Below are 20,760 nucleotides of genomic sequence, written 5' to 3' on the forward strand. Positions count from 1 at the left end.
AAAAAAAAAAAAAAAAAAACCTTTTTTGTTAAGAGTCATAATCTACCAAAATTTTTTTCAAGTATTAAAATGAAATAGAATTTATCCATCAGTAAAAATGTAAATTTTTCAAGAGTCATAATCTACCAAACTGGCAAGGAAGGCCTTGTCCATCATGTGTAGGACAGACTGGCCGATTACCACTCCATGGCTTCAGGACCTTTGTGCAAATGAGGCTATTGGCTGTACACATGGTTATTTCCATCAGTAAATTTTCTTTCCACCAAAAAAAAAAAAATGAAATAGAATTTATCCTCCAGATTAATTGAAATAGTAAAAAATAATATAATTTACCCAGTTCCTTATTCAGATTGAAAATAGGTAATTTGGTTCGATTAACGGTTTTGGTCATAAAATCAAAATCGAACTGAATCTAGAAAAGAATCCAACCTGTGAAACCAAATTGAATCAATTTACTTTGGTTCGATTCGATTCGGTTTTAAACATCTGGTTTTGTTTTCGGTACTGAGTTGACACCTTTACATCAAGGAGGTAGCCTATGCCAGAACTCCCATGTGTCTATCTCTCTTCTACCTCTATGAAAAGACATCCCTACCCTCTCCCTTGTTTCTGAGAGGAGAGAGAGAGACATGCACCTGCGCTCTCGGACAAAACCCACTTCCCATAATAATAATAAGGGGGACTGGAATTGCTACCTAGTCGTGTGGCCATTGTGCCAACATGGGATCCAACCAAGGGAGGCACACAGGCATTCAACAAGGGTAGGGTGGTCTTTTTACCACCCCTTGTGTCTTGATATAGGGGGCGTGCGATTAGGTAGAGATCTTTTTCCATAATAAAGGAAAAGGGGTTCTCTGAGTTTTCTCTTCCTCATGAAACCCATTTCAACTTCACCAATTTCACAAAAAGAGAGATTACAAGGGAGGTTTATGAAACTGGCGAAAATATAGTTAATGCATAGCTCTAATCATGTAGAAATAATTTTCCATCTCTGTTTTATGTCCTCATCGTATAGCTAGTACTTAATCATTCACTTTTTGTTTTAACGCAAAATACTGAATTAAATAACTATCAACTTTTTTAAAACCTTTTTTTACCTATACATTATATATGAAAATAAATAACTTACAGGAATAATACAAGGAGCAATTAAAAAAGTTTACTGACTTAGTGGTGAACTAAGAAGTTACATCCATGTCTATCTTCTCCTCATATGAAATAACATCAATCGCTGCAGCCATTCTCTGCACAATACCATTTCGTTGCGTCTCATTGGTGTACTTCACTATGTTGCTTACTCAGAAACCAGCTCCGGTACAACTTGGATTACTCAACTCAACTCAGCCGTAATTGGGGTTAGCTATACCACCTAGACACAATACTACTCGTTCTCTTGGCTGCCTTATTTGCCAAATCCCTGAGTCAACATCTCTTTGGCTTCTGAAGACTCCTCTCCCTGTTCTTTCTTAATGGATTATGTGACATAACTTTACACTAAACGTTCTCCCCTCATTATGAATGTACAACTTTATATATTTTGCATTATTTTTCTTTTCTGACAGGGCTTGATGCCCAATGGTGAAGAAGTGGCCGTGAAGAAACTATCAATGAATTCAAGGCAGGGGCAAAGGGAATTCACAAATGAAGTGAAGCTGTTGTTGAAACTCCAGCACAAAAACTTGGTGACACTGTTGGGATGTTGTGCAGAAGGTCCTGAAAAGATGCTCGTCTATGAGTATCTACCCAACAAGAGCCTTGATTGCTTCCTTTTTGGTATTAATACTACCTTACATTATATATCTAATATATTAATTTGTTGAGTTGAACTAAAGCTGCAAGTAGATCATGATGTGCTAAAAACTGGAAGAAGAACTCACGGAGTAGTTGATGTATTGTCCAGATAAGAGCAAGGCATCATCCTTGAATTGGACAAAGCGATATGAGATCATTTATGGTGTGGCAAAAGGTCTTCTCTACCTCCATGAGGAGGCCCCAGAGAGAATCATTCACAGAGACATCAAAGCAAGCAATATTTTGCTTGATGAGCTGTTGAACCCAAAGATTTCAGACTTTGGCCTGGCAAGGCTCTTTCCTGGGGAAGACACCCATATGGAGACATTTAGGATTTCGGGTACTTAGTGAGTAGTCTCTTCACTGTGTTTTTCTGTACAATTGAGCAAACAGCTTACAAATTGTGTCTCAAGCTGGTTCCATACATATTTCACTTTGGGAGAAATTTTGTAGTTATATTTTGGTGAAAAGTTAGGGTTACTGATACTAAGAAATTCTTTTTATTGAATCCAGTGGCTATATGGCTCCCGAGTACGCAATGCATGGTTTCTTGTCTGTGAAGAGTGATGTCTTTAGCTACGGAGTATTGGTGTTAGAGATCGTGAGTGGGAGAAAGAATCATGATTCAAAGTTGGGTGAAGAAAAAGCAGATCTTTTGAGCTATGTAAGTTAGTTACTTAAAATTATAGTTTATAACAAATTTATATAAGTGATATTCCACAGATTTAAGTGATAGTATAAGAAATATCCAACAATAATTTGTGCATATGGTACCCTCTCAATCCAAACTGTCCATTAATGGCTGCCTTTTTGGATGAATCTACATTTCTGTTGGGTATAGCACTAATGGGTTTCATAGCTAGCTCCATTTAGTCATCCCCATAGTAGAGTTGATGGTCCAGAAATTAAAGAGGTATTGTTATCATCAGATATCTAGATTTATCTGTTCAGTTAAGTGTCCTGGATTCTAGCAGTTACCAATTGATTAATGGGCACAAGAACAGGAGGGGGGATTAAAAGTTTTTAACTACAAACAGTATGAATAGATGATGACCATACTAGCTATCTAGAACACATATTTGATTCTTTCTTCTTGGATGAAAATGTGGATATATATACATCTTGAATAGCTATTATTTGGTCCATCTGCTCAGATTTTTCTTTTTTTTTTTTTTGTTCTTTCTTTCATAGGCCTGGAAGCTCTATCAAGAAGGAAATTCACTGGCCTTGGTAGACTCTAGTCTTTCCAAGTTCAATCGTGATGAGACGGCAATGTGCATTCAGTTGGGGTTGTTATGCTGTCAGGCAACTGTTGCAGAGAGACCAGACATGGGTAATGTTCATCTCGTACTCTCAAGCGATTCGTTTACGTTACCAAAACCTGGAAAACCAGGAATTCATGGCCGCGGAGGGCGTTGGACTACCAACTACTCTACTACGACCAAATCAAATGCTACTACTAGTACTAGTACTGGTGTTACTAAAGCTTGTATAGATAGTGGTTTAATTGAGGATTATTCTAGAAATAATATATCTTTTTCTTCCATAGATGAAGGTCGATAAACTCCATTCATTTTTTGTATAGCAATTTTGTGATTTTATGTTCATAACCATATAATTTTTTCCTACAATTTATTCCAAAGTGGAATGCATTGGCAGTATTTGTGTACATTAAACTAGACTTTGTTCAAAACATTGCATTTAAATTAGTCATTTAGTCCACCATTTTAATTTATCAATGAGTCAAAAGAGTATAGGGTTTTGTGTAGCGTTTCGAAAAAGAGCTAATAAAAAAGACTTTTTTTTTTTTAGACCTTAATTCAAGCTTGCATAGGACGTCATGCCTATACAACTCACATCCTCACACTGGGATTCAACCGGTGATACACGCACAATAATTTAGGCCCAGTTCTTTTGGAATGCTAACTCAAACAGTCTTTTTACTTAAGGGGAATACTTAGCCAGGGACTACAAATCTTCTAGTTCATGTAGGACTCCCTGCCAACATGATTCATACCCTCACATAGGAGTTTTGCTCACTGGGACTTAAACGGCCTCCTTGGCTGAACGTCAAGAGCATAAGGTCCTATTCTTTTGGAATATTACTAGAAGAGATTGCAGTATAGTCATAAGGCTACTTAGTCTGAATGATAGCAGATACCGATCTAGATCTAGAGCTTTAGACTACTCTCTGGTTATATATCAGTCCACTACTCCTGATATAATACAAAGTTCAAGTGTCCTAATCACTCCCTAAGAAAGATCTTCAACCTTAACCTACTTTCAATCATTTCGGAAAAGTAATATTAGAATTTACAATTCTAAATTATAAAATTATATATACATAATGCTCTTTTCTTAACCACACATATACCCTTTACTCTTTTGATGAGATGAACTACTCACTCATCGTTAATTATGAACAGAACAATAATAAAGCTGCTTGACCAGATCTATTTCACAGAATCAAGAGGCACGACTGTAGGCTTTGATCTGAGAATAGAACGAGAAGCTGCTATAAAACGAACTACAAACTATATATAATCAAGAATAAAAGAGAACTTACAGGAATGATGTAGATAGAAAATTACTTCGTTAAATTGCTTCTGGAAAATATTTTATCAGAACTCTTTTACAAGGATTCTAAGAAAACAAAAGACTTCCGGGGGGGGGGGGACTCCTTCCCGGGACTTGCTCTATTTATAGGAAAATATATACATGGGAAAAAAACTTTATTTCAGATCCGAGGATCTGAGTTACATTAGGGACAACTGTCATTCTATTAGTAAATGTTTTCTCCATTATCTGTGCTTCATTGTCGGTGGAATCTACTTTTTGCTTTTTTGAAACTTCGGCGAAACTTCTTTCCTTTGCTTTTTGAAAATTGATCTCCACTGTCGGTGAGAATTTGCTTTTTGAAAATTTTCTTCTGATTTTCTCTTCTGATAGTGACACGTCTGTTGGTGACACGTCTAAAGTATCTTTTTTTTTTTCAAATCCATATGCTTCAATTATCTTCTGGCAAGTTTTCCTTGGATGCACTGGAAGCTTCCGAATAAAGATTTTTTGCAAATATCTGCTCCATTCTTGCTTTTGTAGATTCTGTTTTCTCTTTCATCCTTTCCGAAAAAGCTTTTTCATATTCTTCCTTTTGCTTTAATGTTTCTTCCATCTTCTGAATTCGGTTGAGAAGATTTTCATATGCTGGAGGGGTTGGTGTTGTCGTTATCATAACTTTATTCTTCTGGACAAGCTTCAGGGCTTCTTGTAATTCTTGGACTTCTTTTTCCTTCAAAGCTAGCCGATGATAATATTCTTGTTCTTTTTCTTTGGTGACCTGCAATTCTTCTTTGAGCTGGGACTCATTCTTTTGTAATTCTGCAATTCTGGAATTTGTTGTATCACATTGTTCACACTTAATTAATGCTTCTTTAAAACTTGTTGTATCTCTGATCTTAGATACTGGGAATCTAAGGGCAGGTGTTATATAGAAATTTGGACCTAGATTACGACGAGCATAATCTAGTGCTTCTTCTAATCTATGGAATCCTTTAAACCAAGGATGCTTGGGATAATCTTTAATTTGTTGTATTACTTCTGTCCATCTATCATATACTCCCGGAGTATGTCCTTCAACAAGAACATAATAGGGATAATTTTCTTTTCTAGCTTCTTTCATCTTGGCAAATTGATAACTGCAGCAATTAATGCTGGTCATAAAATGCTCTCTTCTTTGATTGTTATATGGATCTTTCAAAATCTTGTTATAAGATACCCATAGATTATCTAAGATAACCTGTTCTTCGGTACCTATTTTATACATACTTCTGAACCCAAAAGGTTCATCTATCGGCTTCAAATAGCTTCTTCCATACTGAATCCTATGTTCTGGGGCTTTTTTATATCCTCCTTTTATTCCAATATTGCCAAAGGCTTGTTGCATCATTTCTGTTGCCTTCCTTGTTGTATCAGGAGAGGGGCTCCTTTCTGGTGTTGGTGGCAATGACCAAGGTTTTTTGCCTTTGTCTTGAGCCATCTTCTTTCTGTATCTTTTACAAGTTGTTACTAAGCTTGGAAGCTTATCAAAATCTTCTTTTAAAGTATCAAAATCTGGTTCTTGTCTTTTTGATTTCTGTAAGATATTTGAATCAAATTAGTGGTTTGGATAAACATTCATGGGATAAATAATCTGCTATATAATTATCATTACCTTTTATATGTTCTATTTTAATTTTATATCATTTTCCTAAAATTAATTCTTTAAATATTAACCATCTCCTTGTACTAACTCTTTTCTCATTAAGGGTTTTATAAAATTTTACTATAGCTTCACAATCTGTTCTTAAAGTAAAACTTTTTAAAACTAAAAATAAATCAAAAGCTTGTAGTCCTGCTATTACTGCTTCAATCTCACAGTCAATTGGACTTAGATTTTTCCTTTTATGAACTCCAGAGGCATATCTACAAATTTATTCTTCTAATTTACTACTATATTCTGTAGGTCTTGCTTTTAAGACTGCTCCCCATCCTTCTATTGATCCATCTGTTTCAATTATTTTATATTCATTTTCATATGGATATCTTAAGGGAGGTATGTTTTGTACAATATTTTTTATTTTTTCTATTAATATTCTATCTTGTGTATTAAACTTCTTTTCTCCTTTAGGGTTTGTTTTAGAATATAAAGGTCCTATTATTTTTCCTAAGTTTGGAATAAAATCTCTTGCTTGGTTTACTAATCCTATAAAGCTTTTTATTTCTTTTGTGGTTTTTAATTCTGAAGGAAATTCTAAAATCTTAGTTGCTATATGAGGTTGTAATTTTATTTTTCCTAATCCCACTTCTAGTCCTAAAAATTTAATTTCTTCTTTTCCTATATCCATCTTTTTCTTATAAACTACTAATCCATATTTATAAAATTCTGAAAATATTTTATGTAAATGTGCTATATGTTCTGATTCAGTTTTTGAAAAGACTAATATATCATCTATATAAACTATACAAAAATTTCTATATGGTAGAAATATATTATCCATTCTTCTTTGAAATACCGAAGGTGCATTTTTCAATCCAAAAGGCATCACATTCCATTCGTAATGTCCTTCAGTTGTTGAAAAAGTTGTCCATTTTTTAGATTCTTCTTCCATAGCTATCTGATGAAAACCTGATTTTAGGTCAAATTTTGAAAATATTTTGGCTTTTTGTATAAATTGAATTAGGAAATTCTTTTGTGGTAAGTTATATGCATCATCTATTGTATTATCATTTAATCTTTTATAATTTATTACCATTCTACTTTTACCTCTTCTTTTTTCACTTTCTTTCATAACTATCATAGTTGCTGATCTATGTGGGATGTTAGATTCTCTTATTAATTTTAATTCTAATAATTCTTTAATATGTAATTTAAATTGTTCTGAATCTATTGGATGATATTTTGGTACTCCTGAATTTATTTTTAAATTTGTATTTATGATTTCTAACCTCATTGTAGGTTTATCCTTTTCCCAATGTCTCAAAGGGTTTTTATCTTGGATTATTTCTATTTTTTCTAATCTTTCTATCGCTTTCTTAATACTATTAGAATTTTCTAAAATTTCTAAAATTGATGATGGATTTATCCCATCTTTAAAGTTTGTTGGATCTTGTTCTAAATTGATTTCCTCAAATTCTTCAAATCCTTCATAATTATTATCATTTTCTCAGGTTATCTCAATATTACTTTTTACTTCTCTATTTATTTTACATTGTCCTGGTACATTACAGGGGCATTCTTCAAATATTTTTTCATTATTTTTAGGGTTTGGATATGGTGGATAGGTTGGTGTTTGTGTTATATTTTTGAATATTATAATACTATGTTTATTAACATATAATCCTCCTAATTGTGCTAATATAAATCCTAATCCTAATAACATATCCCAAGGACATTTCCTTAGGTATACATCATTAAGTGGATAATCTGTTGAATATTTATCACATACATCTTTAAAACTTATAGAAGCTGGTTTTAATCTATATTTATATTCAGTTTCTATTCCATCTACTGATGTTGCTATTGTTGGCTTCTTAGTTTCTTCAAAATCATTTTGGTCAAAAAACTTTGGATTTATTATAGAACTAGTACATCCTGTATCTATTATAGCTTTTAAATAGACTATTTTCTTATTTATTTTTATTCTACAAAGTGTTTGTAAATTATTTAAACTGTTTTTTACTTGACAGAATATGGATGTTTCCATTTCTGGTTTTTCTATAGTGGCTAACACCTGATGTTCTGTATTTTGATTACTACTACTAGGTCTATTATCTGTTGATCCAAATCCTCCTATTCTTTTTGTATGAGGTCCTTGTTCATAATTTGGTAGTATTATAGCCTGTGCTATTTTTTGTCCTATTTTTACAGTATGTGCTATTTGAGTAAAATTTTTTATTATTACATGAATATTATCTTCATTATCAGAGTCTAATATTCCTCCTATTATCATTAGTCCTCTTGCAGCCATACTAGATCTTGTTTCTAGTTTTATCCCATATTTTCCTGAAATGGAATATGTTACTTGGACGTCTATTATTGTAATATCATTAGGTAATAGAACTGTTTCTATGGGTGAAAAAATATCATAACCTAAGGATCCTCTTGTCGATTTTTCTGGTTTTATTCCTCCATTTTCAATTATCTCCATCCATTCTATTTTTGGTTCTTTCAATACCATTAGATCATGATCTTCTTTATTTTGTAATTGAGCCTTTATTATGGTTATTTCGTCTTCTAAAATCTCAATCTTCTCAGTAACTATTTTGTCCTGTAATTTTACTATCTTCTCATCAATCTTCTGAACAACCTCTGATTCATCTAAGCAATGCTTACATCTCTCTTCAAAGCATTTTTCACATTGATATCTTACTGTTATCCATGGATATCCTTGACACTTTTTACATGCTATATCATGTGATCCTGATCCATTTTTCCATCGATGATTATTTTCTATACATGTATTTGTTAGTACACATATATTTTCTAAATATTGTTGCATTACACTTGGTATTTCTTCTTCTTCATTTTCATCTTCAAGATTTGGATTAAATATTTCTATTGATACAATACTATATATTGATTCTGTATCACTTATATCATCTTCAATATCTATCAAACAACATTTTGAATCTTGTACCACTAAAGATCTTTTTGTATCCTCATTTATTCTTCTTGGGCACTTTGATGCCAAGTGATCATCTCTATCACATATAAAGCATCTTAGCTTCCTCTTATAGATTCTATCTGGATCATACATCCTAGCATGATGATCTTTGTTCAAAAATGGTCTTCTTACATCTGATATTCTAAGGTAGTATCTTTTCTGAGGTCTTCTATTACTATAACTTCTTCTTTGATATCTAGGTCTATATTGTATTCTTTGTGGTCTAGCTTTTACATTTTGTTTTCTTCTATAAATATCCTTACCTTCTTTTCCATATATTTGGGGAACGTAAATATCTTTACAAAAATTATATTGTTCTCTTTGAAATTGTTGTTGGATTTGTATAGTTATACATTTTTCTTTTAAGCATTTTATAATATGTTGTATTCGGATACCTATATTATCATTGTCTGGATTATCATTTATAGGATGCCATTTTTGTCTTATTTCTTCTCCTAACTGTCCTGGTAATTTTTGAAATAATTTATCCTTTACTGACTGAGTAAAATAATTTCCACTTATACTTGCAAAATAGTAATATTCTTTTAAGAAACTCTTTGCATATCTATAATCTGTTAAAACTAATCTTTCTAGCTGTGCTAAGGCTTCTGTCTGTTGTTCTATTCTTGAACTATTAGGGTCTTTCCCTGTTGCTAGCATATGTATTTTATTAACAAAATTATATGGATTTGGTCCAAAAGTTTTTAACATTCTAATTTCATCTGGGTATTTTACCTTATATCTTTCCCAATTTGCTTTCATGGTTTCTCCTAAAAATGTTTCTAAATATTGATATAATTCATCAACCTCCATTTATTCTTTAAATTATAAACAGTCATTTATAACTTTACTTTTCCAAATATCAAGTACTGAATCTAATTTTTGGGGATCATGATATCCTATGTTTAGTATTTTACCAGATTCTTTATTATCAGCAAATGTAACTGGTTCTTCTATTGGTAATCTTTTTCCTTTAGGTTTATAATATTTAAAATCATCTTTTGGTTGTCCTATCTCTGTTGGTTCTAATTTCCATCTTGGTCTATTTCCCCATGCCATATTTGGGTTATTAGGACCATATGATCTTGTATTATCATATCCTCCTTCATTCATAGCCTCTATATTTTGTAATTCTTCTATGTCAGATGCTAGACTATCATTGTCATTTATTTCTTCATTGATTAATATTCTAGGATCTATTTCACTAATTTCACTAATTTCATCTTTAACACTTTCATTTTCTTCTTCTATGGATTTTCTTATAATAAATATATCTCCTCTATCAATTAATTCTTCATCTTCTGTCATTATTTTTTATTCTATTGCTAAATTTTCTAGTATAATTTTGTCTTCTTTAGTAAGTTCTATTTTATATTTTTTTTTATACAATAATGTTCATATTAATCCAAATTTATCATGTTGTTTTAATATTTTTATTTCTTCTTGTGTTATTATTCTATCTTCTATTACAGCTGATGTAATATTCTTGTTTTCTAAATCTCTTATTAGTCTTTCTCTTTCTTCATTATCTATAGTATCTGTTGAGCTTCTTTTAGCTCCTGGTCTTGTTTCATAATCTAGAAATCTTAACCTATGATTATTATTACTATCTTGATATATTAAACTATTTCTTGGTACATAAACTGTATTTGTTTCACTATCTTCTGTTATTCTATTTAAATTCCATTCTTGTCCTGCTAATATTGTTGGGTCTATTTCTGGTGGTTTTAATAATTTACTTCCTTTTGATCCTATTCCTTCAATAACTTCTTCTATAGATACTTTATAATTAGTTGTAGAGTTATTTGTTATTTTTCCTATTAATCCTATACACATCATGATATTATCTCCTTTGAATGACTCATATCCTTTTGTCATAACTTTTATTTTTTTATATTTAGGTAATTCTTTTATTTTTAATTGAAAATCTGGGGCTACATAATATAATGATTTATTGTTAGACAAATCTACTTCTGTCATAGCTATTAAGGCTTGTTTTAATTGGGTTTTAGTATCCTATCTCTCATCTATTAAACATATTAGTACTTTTGTTCCTACTTTCTTTCTTGCAAATCCTTTAATTCCTATTATAAATAATCCTAGATGAAAATATCTTTTATTTTTTATTAAAAGCTGCCTAATTGATTCTTGGCTTATTACATCTATGGTTTCTACTTCATCATCTGCAACAGATAGAGTAACCTCTTGATATCCTGAAAACATACTAGTATCTCTTAAGAATCTATTGTGTGCATATAACTGTCTTGGGTCTATCATACGAGCTTGTTGTGTACTGAATCTAGTTATATCATATTCTATATCTACTACCTCTTCTAGTCTTATATCTTCATTATTACTATTACTTCTACTTCATCTTAATATTCTTCTTATCATGCTATCATCGGTTGTATTCTGGGGTCTTGTATTATTTTCTTGCAATGTTCTACTTCTTCCTGAAAATGATCTGAACTTATTCATTTTAATTTATATGGTTTTATTGAAGTTCCTTCTTCTAATATTTTTTCTGCTGGTATAAAACTTCCACTAAAAGGCTTTTTTGTGACTTTGGTACTATCTCCTGATGTAGATATCTTTAATCCACTGAGTTGTTGTCCTATATTGTCTAATTCTTTAGAAATTTCACTATTTTTATTTATTACTTCTAGTTTCTTTAATATTTTTATTAATCCTATTATAATTAAATTATTTTGGACTATTAATATTTGGTCGTGGGATGCTGTTGGTTTATATTTTGATAATCCTAGATTTTCTATAGATAATCCTAATGAATAATCTTCTAGCAGGCTTTGTAATTCTGTTATCTCTGGTTCTAAACTCATCAATAGTTTTAAATTTCTTATTCTCCTTTGCTCTTTTTGTATAATCTCAATATTTATTTATTATAAAATTTCAATAAATCTTCAAGATTTTTAATTCTACTTTCAAACTTATTAGTTATCTCTAAGAATTTCTGTTCTATCCTTTTTGACAATCCTAATATTTCTTATGTTAAAATCTTATTTGATTCAGGATCTATTTTATTCTTTTTTAATAGTAGTGTAATACTTTGGTTAATATAATCTAAATTTTGTTGAGTTTTATATGATGATAGATCTTTTGTATTATGAGAATTGAGAAAATTATGGTTTTCTAATTCTTTAATTATCTGTTCTTGGTTCTGATTTAATCTTTTTGTTAATGATATATTTAAGTCTATTAGACTATTTATTATTTCTAATATGTGATCTGGATTATTACTATGTAATCTATGTCTGTGTCTTATATCGAATCTGCAATCTAATTTATATCTATCAGTTGTGATTATTTCTGTTTTTTCTTTAGGTATTTCTAAATTTAAATATTCTAATCTGTCTAGGTTGTTAAGCTTCTTGGTAAAGCTAATAAAGGATAATAGTTTCTATGTAATCCTTTCCACTGATTATATTTTAAAATTTGTCTTCTGTATTTATTAAGTATTTCTCCTGGAGTTAAACTAGCTTTTTGTAAAATAATTTGTTTTACTTCTTCTGGTAAATTTCTTAATTCTTCTGAAGATTCTATTATTGAGGTACAATAATCTTTATATTCTTCAGAAACTATAACAGATAAAGAGTTTAAATCTAAGTATTCTAATCTAAAATAATCGTAATGATAAATTCTGTTATATTCACTAGTGAGATATTCTATAAAGCTAAAATAATGCAAATAAACTGAGAACATAAACTTTTTATAAATTAAACAGAATTATAAATAACACTGCTCTGACACCAAAGAGAATTAGGGTCGGAGACTGCCGGTTCAGTTGGAAGATGCAAAAGGAAAATTATAGAAAGAAATCGAGAATTACAGAAAGAAATCGAGAGTTGAGCACAGGATGAGCACAAGGAAAGGAAAATCAAAAGAGTATAGGGTTTTGTGTAGCGTTTCGAAAAAGAGCTTATAAAAAAGACTTTTTTTTTTTTAATTAGTCGTTTAGTCCACCATTTTAATGTTCGTGGGGAAGGACCCCAAGAAAAAACAGAAGAAAGCGCCCATGACACTACAGAGGACAAATGAAACTTCACATTTAGATGCAGTTTGATGGCATGTAACAAATAAGGATTTGTTACTGAAACCCTCCGAAGATGATGCCTTGGATTCGCAGAGGAAGATCTCCAAAAACCCTAGCCCTCGTTCCAGGGACGAACAGAGAGCATCGAAGGTGGTTTTAATTTAGATCGGTGTGGTTCAGGCGAGTGTCAAAATAGGTGGATTAATCCTCGCCGTCGCTTTGTGGAAAGGACATAGGTTCACCAACCAGACTCTCACAGCACCTCACCTGCCAGATCGCCTACCGTAGAGGATTTTTATCCGTTGGATGGACAGCCTCGGAAGAGGAGGAAAGACCAAAAATTTAAAAATTCCAAAGTTTTTCTTCAAGAAACTGACGAAACTGCACTCCGCGCTTCCGTCAGTTCCTTGTTCTTCTACCGAGGGGGGAGGCAGGAAGCAGGCTCTCCACATTTTCCACCGAAGTTTGTTCAATTCTTCCTCATTCCTCAGCGCACAAGAGAGATCAGGAGAGAAAGGGAGGATCTCGCGTTTAGTTCTCTCTCTCTCTCTCTCTCTCTCACCCTTTGAACTCGAGTCTCTTGAGTAGAGATCTACTCTGCGAAAGGTTCCCATTCGTTCGTCTTCCACCTTACTGGGTCATTTTGATTCTTGAGGGTCAACAGCAGTGTGGTAGTAGCCGGGTAGGCCACTTTGTAGTAGTAATCGGAGATGCCAAATTGGGAACTCAGAAACTGTTGTAACCATGAGCAAGTGGTCTTCTTAACCACAATAGCCATCTTCACTGTTGTGGTCCTCGCGGTATGCTCAAATTCCTCCCTTTCATCTGCATCCCTATTTGTCTTCTTCTGCTGCCAACTCTTCCTTCCCGTGTGTGCTCTCCGTTCTTTTTCCCTTTTTCTTCCTCTCGCTCCACCCCCGACGCGAGAAGAGGAAATATTTTGCTCGATAGATCTTTTTATGTACTAGTGTTACTTAACTTAAATTTTACGGCCTCTAGAATAAATGGCATGCGCCATTTGCTATGTTTTGATCGTGCTTCAGGGGAAGGAAATTAGATAAAAGAACGACTCTACTATCTTTTGAAATTTTACTTCTTTAAACATCTGTTTTCCTTCAATGGCTTTTAGGATAATGAGGATATTTTAGTTGCCAATCTGGGTGGATGTGGGTCTCTGCAGATTAAATTACACAAACGATATAGTTTAATATATTTGGTGTAGAATTTTTTGTAGTTGAAGCTGTGTTTTTCCCTTTATCATTTTAGAATATTCCTGCTTCTTGGTTTGTTTGCTAAAATAGCTATTTTGTTGAATTTGAATTTGGATCCATGCAGTTATGGAGGACAATATTGTTGACACCTTTCAAGCTCATCACTGTCTTTCTTCACGAAACAAGCCACGCTATAGCTTGTAAATTAACCTGTGGTCATGTAAGCAACCCCACTCCTTCCCTGAAATTTCCGTGTTAGCAATGCACATAGTTTTCTTAACACCAATGCAATTCTTAAAGTATTTCCCATAATATACTTCGTACCTGTGTGGATCTAAGAAAATGCCTTAACTAAACTTAATTGCTTCAATTAGAAAAATTCTTATTGAGTTTGAGCAATTATAGTATTTAAATGAGAAGATGTCTGCACTGCCTCTTACAGCTTTAAGCTGTCCAGTAATCAACTCTTTGCATTGGTCCTTTAAGAATCATCAAACTCTAGCATTCCTTAGACCTACTTTGACTGGAAAAGGTACTGGTTAAATTGAACTTACTGGTAGGATTTTAGACTAACAGCAGATAAGACCCTGTCTTCTTAGAATTGATTTTGGCAAAGAACTTTCTTCCTGGTCATAGATTGAAGGTAAAATGGAATTGGAAAAATCAGTTCTCTTTTGCAGTTACATGGGATGTTGTGAGACCATGCCATTTTTCTTACACTGGTGTGTCTTCTCTTAAATGCTTGCAAGCAAATGTCCATGGCAAGTTTTGCAGAGAGAGATACCGTTTTGTAGGACTCTTTTCTACTCTTAAATTTTCTGCTACCTTTTCTTGTTAGTTAGCACACATCTAAGTTTATTAAAATATTGAGTAGTTTTGTCCAAATGGAAAGTTTCTATAAATCGGATCTGGTAGTTTAGGAATAGAAATTATGGCAGGGATTATGAATTCTATATCATTATGGTTGCTTATTTAGGGACTCACCAAGCAACCATCATGTACTCCGATATTTTTCTTGGTTGGATGACGTTTTGTGTTAAGGCTTTGTAACAGATGTACAAGTCCGTGAAAAACTTAAAAAGTTGAACGTATGTAGATATAGCTACCATCATCACCATCTCCAATGCCTACTTTGTTTACCATTATATATTTATATATATTTTTGAATATTTTCATTTTTTGGTCTGTTTAATGCAAGATGTCTAAGTCTGAGGATGTGGTGAATATAGAGAGTGTTGCATTGAAATCCTCATGAGTGAATATAGAGAGTGCTTTATTGAAATCATCATGAAGGTATTCTTGAGATAACTGAATAACTTCTTGGACACCTCTATACCTACTAAATTCTGCAAATTTATCATGAGTCTAGGGGCTACTTTTTCTTACTGAATGTATGTATCTCCAAAACTCATATGAATCGTTCAAGAAGAAAAACCTTGGGTTTAGTTGATGAATTGCCTGAAAATCTTGATCTGTGCCAAATATTCTATTTGACTTTTTTATAACATATGTTTTAGTAATGGCATTAAATGATTCCCCATTAGTTGTAACCTTATATCTGATGCAAGTAAAAAAGAAAAGGAAAAAGTACTTGACAATGATGTCTTCTTCATAATTCTTTTGACATTTTTTTATCATTTTGAAGGAATAGGAAAAAAGTGGTGTGTGTTTGAACTAATTAAATTTAAAGGCCTTGCATAAACTCTTTTAATGACTTTGGTACCAGATTGTTCCATTAAGAAGACCGAAAATTTTGGTTAAGACAATAATTGCTTTGTCTTTCCGTCAAATTATGATTTATCTGTGATGGCCAAAAGTGTGTAGTGAATAACTTCCAGTATCTAACATACTCAATATTTTCTAAATTCTGAATCTAAATTTCGTGGTCTCTTTTGAAAGGCAACTAACTATGCTTTTGAATGAGACCAAATTTTTTAAAACAGAAAAAATTTGACTTACCTAATAGTAATATAGCTTCGAAAAGAACTGACAGAAATAATTCAATCTCTGAAAAATTATGCTTTTTACTTTGAAATCTTGAGCCAGTGGCCAGAAATGATGAATGAATCATTGTAGGTTGCTCCTCGATATCAAATCAGTATCATGACCTTCTTTGAAGTTTGATTTTCAATCGTAGAAGCCTACTGCTGCTTTCGGACCACGATCTGGCCAAATATGAAACATATCTGAACCATTTGCAAGCCATCTCCTTGCCGATTTGATACTTTCAGCCCTACATCACATAAACTATATTATTTCTTTGCAAAATGTTTGTACTATGAAGCATTCTGTTGCATTTTTTCATCTATGGCTGTAAGGATCAAATGAATAATGTTTGGTATATTGTAGAAAATCTTGGATTATTTGAGATACATGAGTCATACATAGCTCAGTCTTCAGATTTTTCTTTTATTTATTTATATTTTTGGGAACTTCTGGTTTTGTTCATTGTACTGTCAACATCTTACAACCTTTACTAATTTTTCTTGCTATGCGAAATAAGAAGCTATGTTTCACATCAAAGCAATTGTATGAGTATAGTCTTGGTTTTGTCATTGATATCAGTAGTCAATTAGATTTTGCTACCTGTTTTGTCTATTTATTTATGTCCTTGTGACCTAATGTTCTTATAATATGATGCTTGTTTATTTGATTTCCACCCATTTGCAGGTGGAAGGGATCCAGGTTCATGCAAATGAAGGTGGAGTGACACAAACACGTGGTGGTGTTTATTGGTTGATTTTGCCAGCTGGATGTAATACAATTCTACCCTTTTTCTTTTCTCTTTTGAAATTTTCATTACATTGGCTTCTCAACCTTTGTCTGATTTCAATTTTGCTGCACTGCTATCTGCAAACCCGTTGTTGTCATGTTATTGGGATTTTAAGCTTGATATCTTGGCAATTAACGTAGTTGTTTTATAATCTATAGCATTCTTTTATGTATGCAGATCTTGGTTCATCATTTTGGGGGATGGTTTTTATATTGGCCTCTACAAATCTTCTAACTGCAAGAATTGCTGCTGGATGTTTTGGTGTTGCTTTGCTCATTGTACTCTTTGTTGCTAAAAATGTGAGTTGGTTGGTTTTGTTTGTATAAATGGCAAATGTCTGCGAAATTCAATCTATCATATACGAATGCAAGTTGACTTAATGTGATTTATCATATAACTTTTCTATTGTGAATACTTTCTTTTTTTTTTCTGAACATCCTTTCTGTGTTGGTTTGATTGATTGTACTCCATATGTGGATCAAACAGTGGACACTTCGTGGACTCTGCATTGGTAACTTCTTTCTGGATCTTGATTGTTCTGCTTTAATTATAGGATGCTAATCTACATGTTCAATTTGCTAATTATTTAATGTTCTATTATTCAGGATTCATTATTTTCCTTGGTATAATTTGGCTTTTGCAAGAAACAACAAAGATCCGTATTCTGCGGTACATCATTTTGTTCATTGGTATACAGTTGTCTGTTTAGATTTCTCCTTTTCCTCATGGAGGAAACTCTGGAACTCTTTGTTTTTCTCAATCTGGAAGAAAATATATTTGCTTATATTGGTTTTGGCTAACTGCAGGCGTAATGAACAGCTTGTTTTCAGTTTATGGTATGGTCTTGTTTTTATACTTTCAGTGATTCTTTCTTCTTCTTCTTCTTCTTCTTTTTTCCTTTTTTTTTTTTTTTGGGGGGGGTGGGGGTGTGGGTTGGGTGTGGAAATGAACTGTTTTGTCAGCGTCTGTGATACTGATATATTACACATTTATTAAACAGATATATATGACGATCTTATATCTCGGAGGGTTCATTCCAGTGATGCTGAAAAGTTTGCAGAACTTTGTCCTTGCCCCTGTAATGGTGTTGCATGGGGAATCCTTTGGTAAGCATTTACTGAAAATGGCATGAATATGGACATTAATTGTTTTATGCTGCTTCATTTTCTAGTTATTTATTCCTATTCTTTTCTTTTCCAAAACCTGTAATTAACAGTATCTTTTTAGTTAGTAAATTTCCATTTTCCATGGATGATATACATACTATATTTTGGAAAATATGTACCTTATGATTTACTTTTCTAATTTGCTGTATTGTATACCTGGACTCTATTGTTTCTGTACTTTCGCAGCACTGTTCCACCGTATTCTGTATTTGTCCATATTTTCACTGTTTTGTGATGTACGAATAATATTTGAAACTATATATAAATTTTATCACTATGATGAATTTTTTTTTTTTAACATATATTCTAATGAGTTTAATTCCAAAAACTTTAAAGGATTATACTCAGATATGCATCGCCCTTCCCATCCTCAGATTTACTAACCAAGGGCACACTGTTCACAGGGGTTTAATATCATTTATGTTTCTCTGTGGAGCCATGTATCTTGGACTCGTCATCATATCTTGAGGTAGAACCTGCTTCCATGATGAGTTATGGGTCAATTTTTTTATTCAAAGATTCTCCATGTTGCCTTGTGCTTTCTTCTCGGTTTAGGTTCAAGAATTGTGGTTCGAATGCATGTCACCAGATATGATTTCTTCTTAGATAGATTGGAACTAGAGGACAGTATTTGTGGCCAACCATATAGCAGGATACAGCTTGGTTGATCAGGATTATTCTTCCCGATTACCTGATTATTTTTTTTCCTGTTTGAGTTCACATATTCTCAATTTCACATTTTTTATCTGTGAATTCATCTAACAGTGAATTTATAATGAATTCTTCCACCAAAAAAAGAATTTATAATGAATTCTTCCACCAAAAAAAGAATTTATAATGAATTCTTCCACCAAAAAAAGAATTAGAATGAATTCTTTCTTTACCCTTTGTAACATTGGGCTCCATCTTCGTCACTTTCCAAGGGGTGATTTATCTCGAACAAGTTTATTCTATCCAATTGAGGTTACAATGTAAATGGAAGGCATTTTGACTTTGAAAGTTTGCAATGTAAAACTAAGGCTGTGTTTTCTTTAATCATAGTTACAGTTATTGGCCCCCTCCCTCCCTCCCACACCCCACACCACAACCCGCCACCCCGCCCCCCCCCACCCCACCCCCCACCCCCCAAACCAAGAAAAAAAAAAATTATAATACATCCATCATGAAGAGGAAATCATTAACGGAGCGTTGCAGGGCAAATTCCTAAAACTAAGGCTGTGTTTCGTCATAAAATATTTTATGAGACGTTGAAAATCAATACAGAATTGTATAAATACTAGGAAGTGAAAAAACGTTTTTATTGAGTGCAATACAAAAAACTGAAAGTTAATAAAGATTCATTTTAAATTTAGGATGTTTTATCAAAATAGTGATAGTATCTTTTTCATTGGTACTCTTGGCACCCATGGAATCCACCCCCATCAGATCGCAAAATTCTTTTTCTCACTCTATCTTAAATAAGTCACAAAAAAAAAAGAGATTATTTTACAGTGAGATGAACACAACCTAAGGGCCACTTAGGAAAATGGACTTCTCCCCGAGTCATCTCTCTCCTCCCACAACAGAGGGATAAACATATCATTTCACTGGGGAGAGGAGATGGACTTAGGAAGCCACTAGCAGACACTAGGTTCCCAAATAGTTGAATTTCCAAAAAATAAAAATTTAAAGGAAAAAAATGCCCTTCCAAGCAGCATGGCACTCATGCTAGATACGATAAGGAGACAAAATGATCACCCTACCCAGTTGGCAGAGAAACCTCCCCCAAATTATTATTACAGCAGTCCGCAGCTGGATGAGGATGTAAAATTTTTGTAACAGAATTCATCTTTTGGCATGCACATCTTCAATGTGAATAAAATGTTAACCTGGAAAGTACCCATGTTTTACGTACCTAAAACTTCCCAATTATTATTATAATTATCGTTAGTTATTACGGTAAGTTAGTAATTAAGGGAGAAGTTATATGAGGGTTTATATAAAATCTTGTATCAATCTCTCGGGGAATTGATCATAAGAAGATGATAAGGTGCATCACCGATGTATATTTTTTCCTAAGGTTTAAGCCACCCACACCAGAGGATCAATAAAATCCAGTTGCCACGCTCTTGTGATGAGCTAGACAGTATATGATTCACCCCCACGTCATACAAGAGCCAAATCCAGGGTTACAAAGTGGAATAGTGGTGGATTGTAAGGTGTAACCGGTTATCCTATCCTATATGATAGGAATTATTATGTAATAGAAGGTAGACAAGTAAATTAAAACTTCTATTTTCTCTTTAGAGGAATATTTTCTCTCACTAATACGCCCAACTCCCTATTTTCTCTCTTTTTCCTATTTTTCCTCCCTCTTTCTACCGTGTGTTGTATCAATATAACAATTGTTAACTTAGCTCCATATATTCAACACAGTTTTACGAAGCCATATGGTGCCGATCGTAAGGTTTCATTCTCTAAAACGAAAATAATTTACATGATTTCTCCTACAAGCAAAATTAAACTATACAACAATAAAGAAAACCATTACAGTACTGAAATGCAACCGCACAATTGCCCTCCATGG

The 20,760-nt window shown here is 32.8% G+C and overlaps 2 protein-coding genes across 3 annotated transcripts in view; both read left to right on the forward strand.

Moving 5' to 3' along the window:
• Positions 1–3,460, forward strand: part of LOC122078994 (putative receptor-like protein kinase At4g00960) — a 6,176-nt gene extending 2,716 nt beyond the window's left edge. The window contains exons 2-5 of the mRNA XM_042645202.1: positions 1,563–1,773; positions 1,901–2,138; positions 2,305–2,455; positions 2,983–3,460. Of these exons, the coding sequence (XP_042501136.1) occupies positions 1,563–1,773; positions 1,901–2,138; positions 2,305–2,455; positions 2,983–3,354 (972 nt within the window). The 3' untranslated portion in view covers positions 3,355–3,460. The remainder of the gene's footprint in view (positions 1–1,562; positions 1,774–1,900; positions 2,139–2,304; positions 2,456–2,982) is intronic.
• A 9,754-nt stretch (positions 3,461–13,214) lies between these two features.
• Positions 13,215–18,996, forward strand: LOC122078691. Of its 2 annotated transcripts, XM_042644786.1 has the most exons (10): positions 13,215–13,844; positions 14,380–14,475; positions 16,926–17,010; positions 17,206–17,327; positions 17,515–17,539; positions 17,634–17,717; positions 17,835–17,864; positions 18,029–18,134; positions 18,599–18,663; positions 18,750–18,996. In XM_042644786.1, the coding sequence occupies exons 1-9, from the start codon at positions 13,755–13,757 to the stop codon at positions 18,660–18,662; spliced, it is 702 nt and encodes a 233-aa protein (XP_042500720.1). In that variant the 5' UTR covers positions 13,215–13,754; the 3' UTR covers position 18,663; positions 18,750–18,996. The 2 variants fall into 2 exon arrangements, with proteins under 2 accessions (XP_042500720.1, XP_042500719.1); XM_042644785.1 differs by having other exon boundaries at positions 13,216–13,844; positions 18,599–18,996.
• The last annotated feature ends 1,764 nt before the right edge of the window (positions 18,997–20,760 follow it).

This window comes from Macadamia integrifolia, chromosome 5 (genome assembly GCF_013358625.1).
Source record: "Macadamia integrifolia cultivar HAES 741 chromosome 5, SCU_Mint_v3, whole genome shotgun sequence".
Classification (NCBI taxonomy): domain Eukaryota; kingdom Viridiplantae; phylum Streptophyta; class Magnoliopsida; order Proteales; family Proteaceae; genus Macadamia; species Macadamia integrifolia.